Raw genomic sequence first — 658 nt, forward strand, 5'->3', positions numbered from 1 at the left:
CATGGTAGTGGAGCTCCCCTTGCTCGTCGAGCAGAGCATGAGGAGGGCGACCTGCCGCTGGACTCTCGCGCTGCGAGCTTCGTGGAGTTTCTCTCTCTACGGAGCCACGTTTGCTCAGTGAGCGCTGACGTCGCTGACGTTGACCGATCCTCTCATCGCTTCGCGAATGATCTCAAGGATGTCGAGCGCCGTGATGGTTGGCTCGAGTCGCCTCAGGCGATGCAACAGCGGGTCAAACCTTGAGCGTCAAGTTGCTCAACTGCAGGGTCAACTTGGCCTGTTAGTCCGGATGCAGCCGTACGGCTCTCATCCTGTGGCAATTTCACCCTCGATGACTCTACCGCCCGCTGCCTTGCAGCCTCCCAAGGCTCTGCAGCTTCCTGCTGGCCCGCAGTATTCTGTGTTCTCGAACTCTGGTGCTGTGCTTCAGCCTCCTGCTGCCTCGCAGCCTCTCGCTGCTTCACAGCCCTCTTCCGACCCGGCGCTAGCGCTCAGAGCTCACCCGAGCAGGGCCCGGTATAGCTTAAGCAAGCCAACATAAAATACCAGGTGCGTACGCGTCATCTTCGGAAGATTGAGCATGTACGCTAGGCCCTTCTTGGCCACGACCTTGAACGCTCCAATGAACCTCGGTCTCAACTTGGTCATAAAGACCGCA

General features: G+C 58.7%; 1 protein-coding gene across 1 annotated transcript; it reads left to right on the plus strand.

Moving 5' to 3' along the window:
* Positions 1-178: 178 nt before the first annotated feature.
* On the plus strand, positions 179-541 carry PPTG_24984 (hypothetical protein; the record flags this gene model as incomplete). The annotated part of the gene is made up of 1 exon (XM_008919081.1): positions 179-541. One exon carries the CDS (start codon positions 179-181, stop codon positions 539-541), a length of 363 nt encoding a protein of 120 aa, XP_008917329.1.
* Between the last annotated feature and the right edge of the window lie 117 nt (positions 542-658).

The sequence above is a fragment of the Phytophthora parasitica genome (genome assembly GCF_000247585.1).
Source record: "Phytophthora parasitica INRA-310 unplaced genomic scaffold supercont2.481, whole genome shotgun sequence".
NCBI lineage: Eukaryota > Oomycota > Peronosporomycetes > Peronosporales > Peronosporaceae > Phytophthora > Phytophthora nicotianae.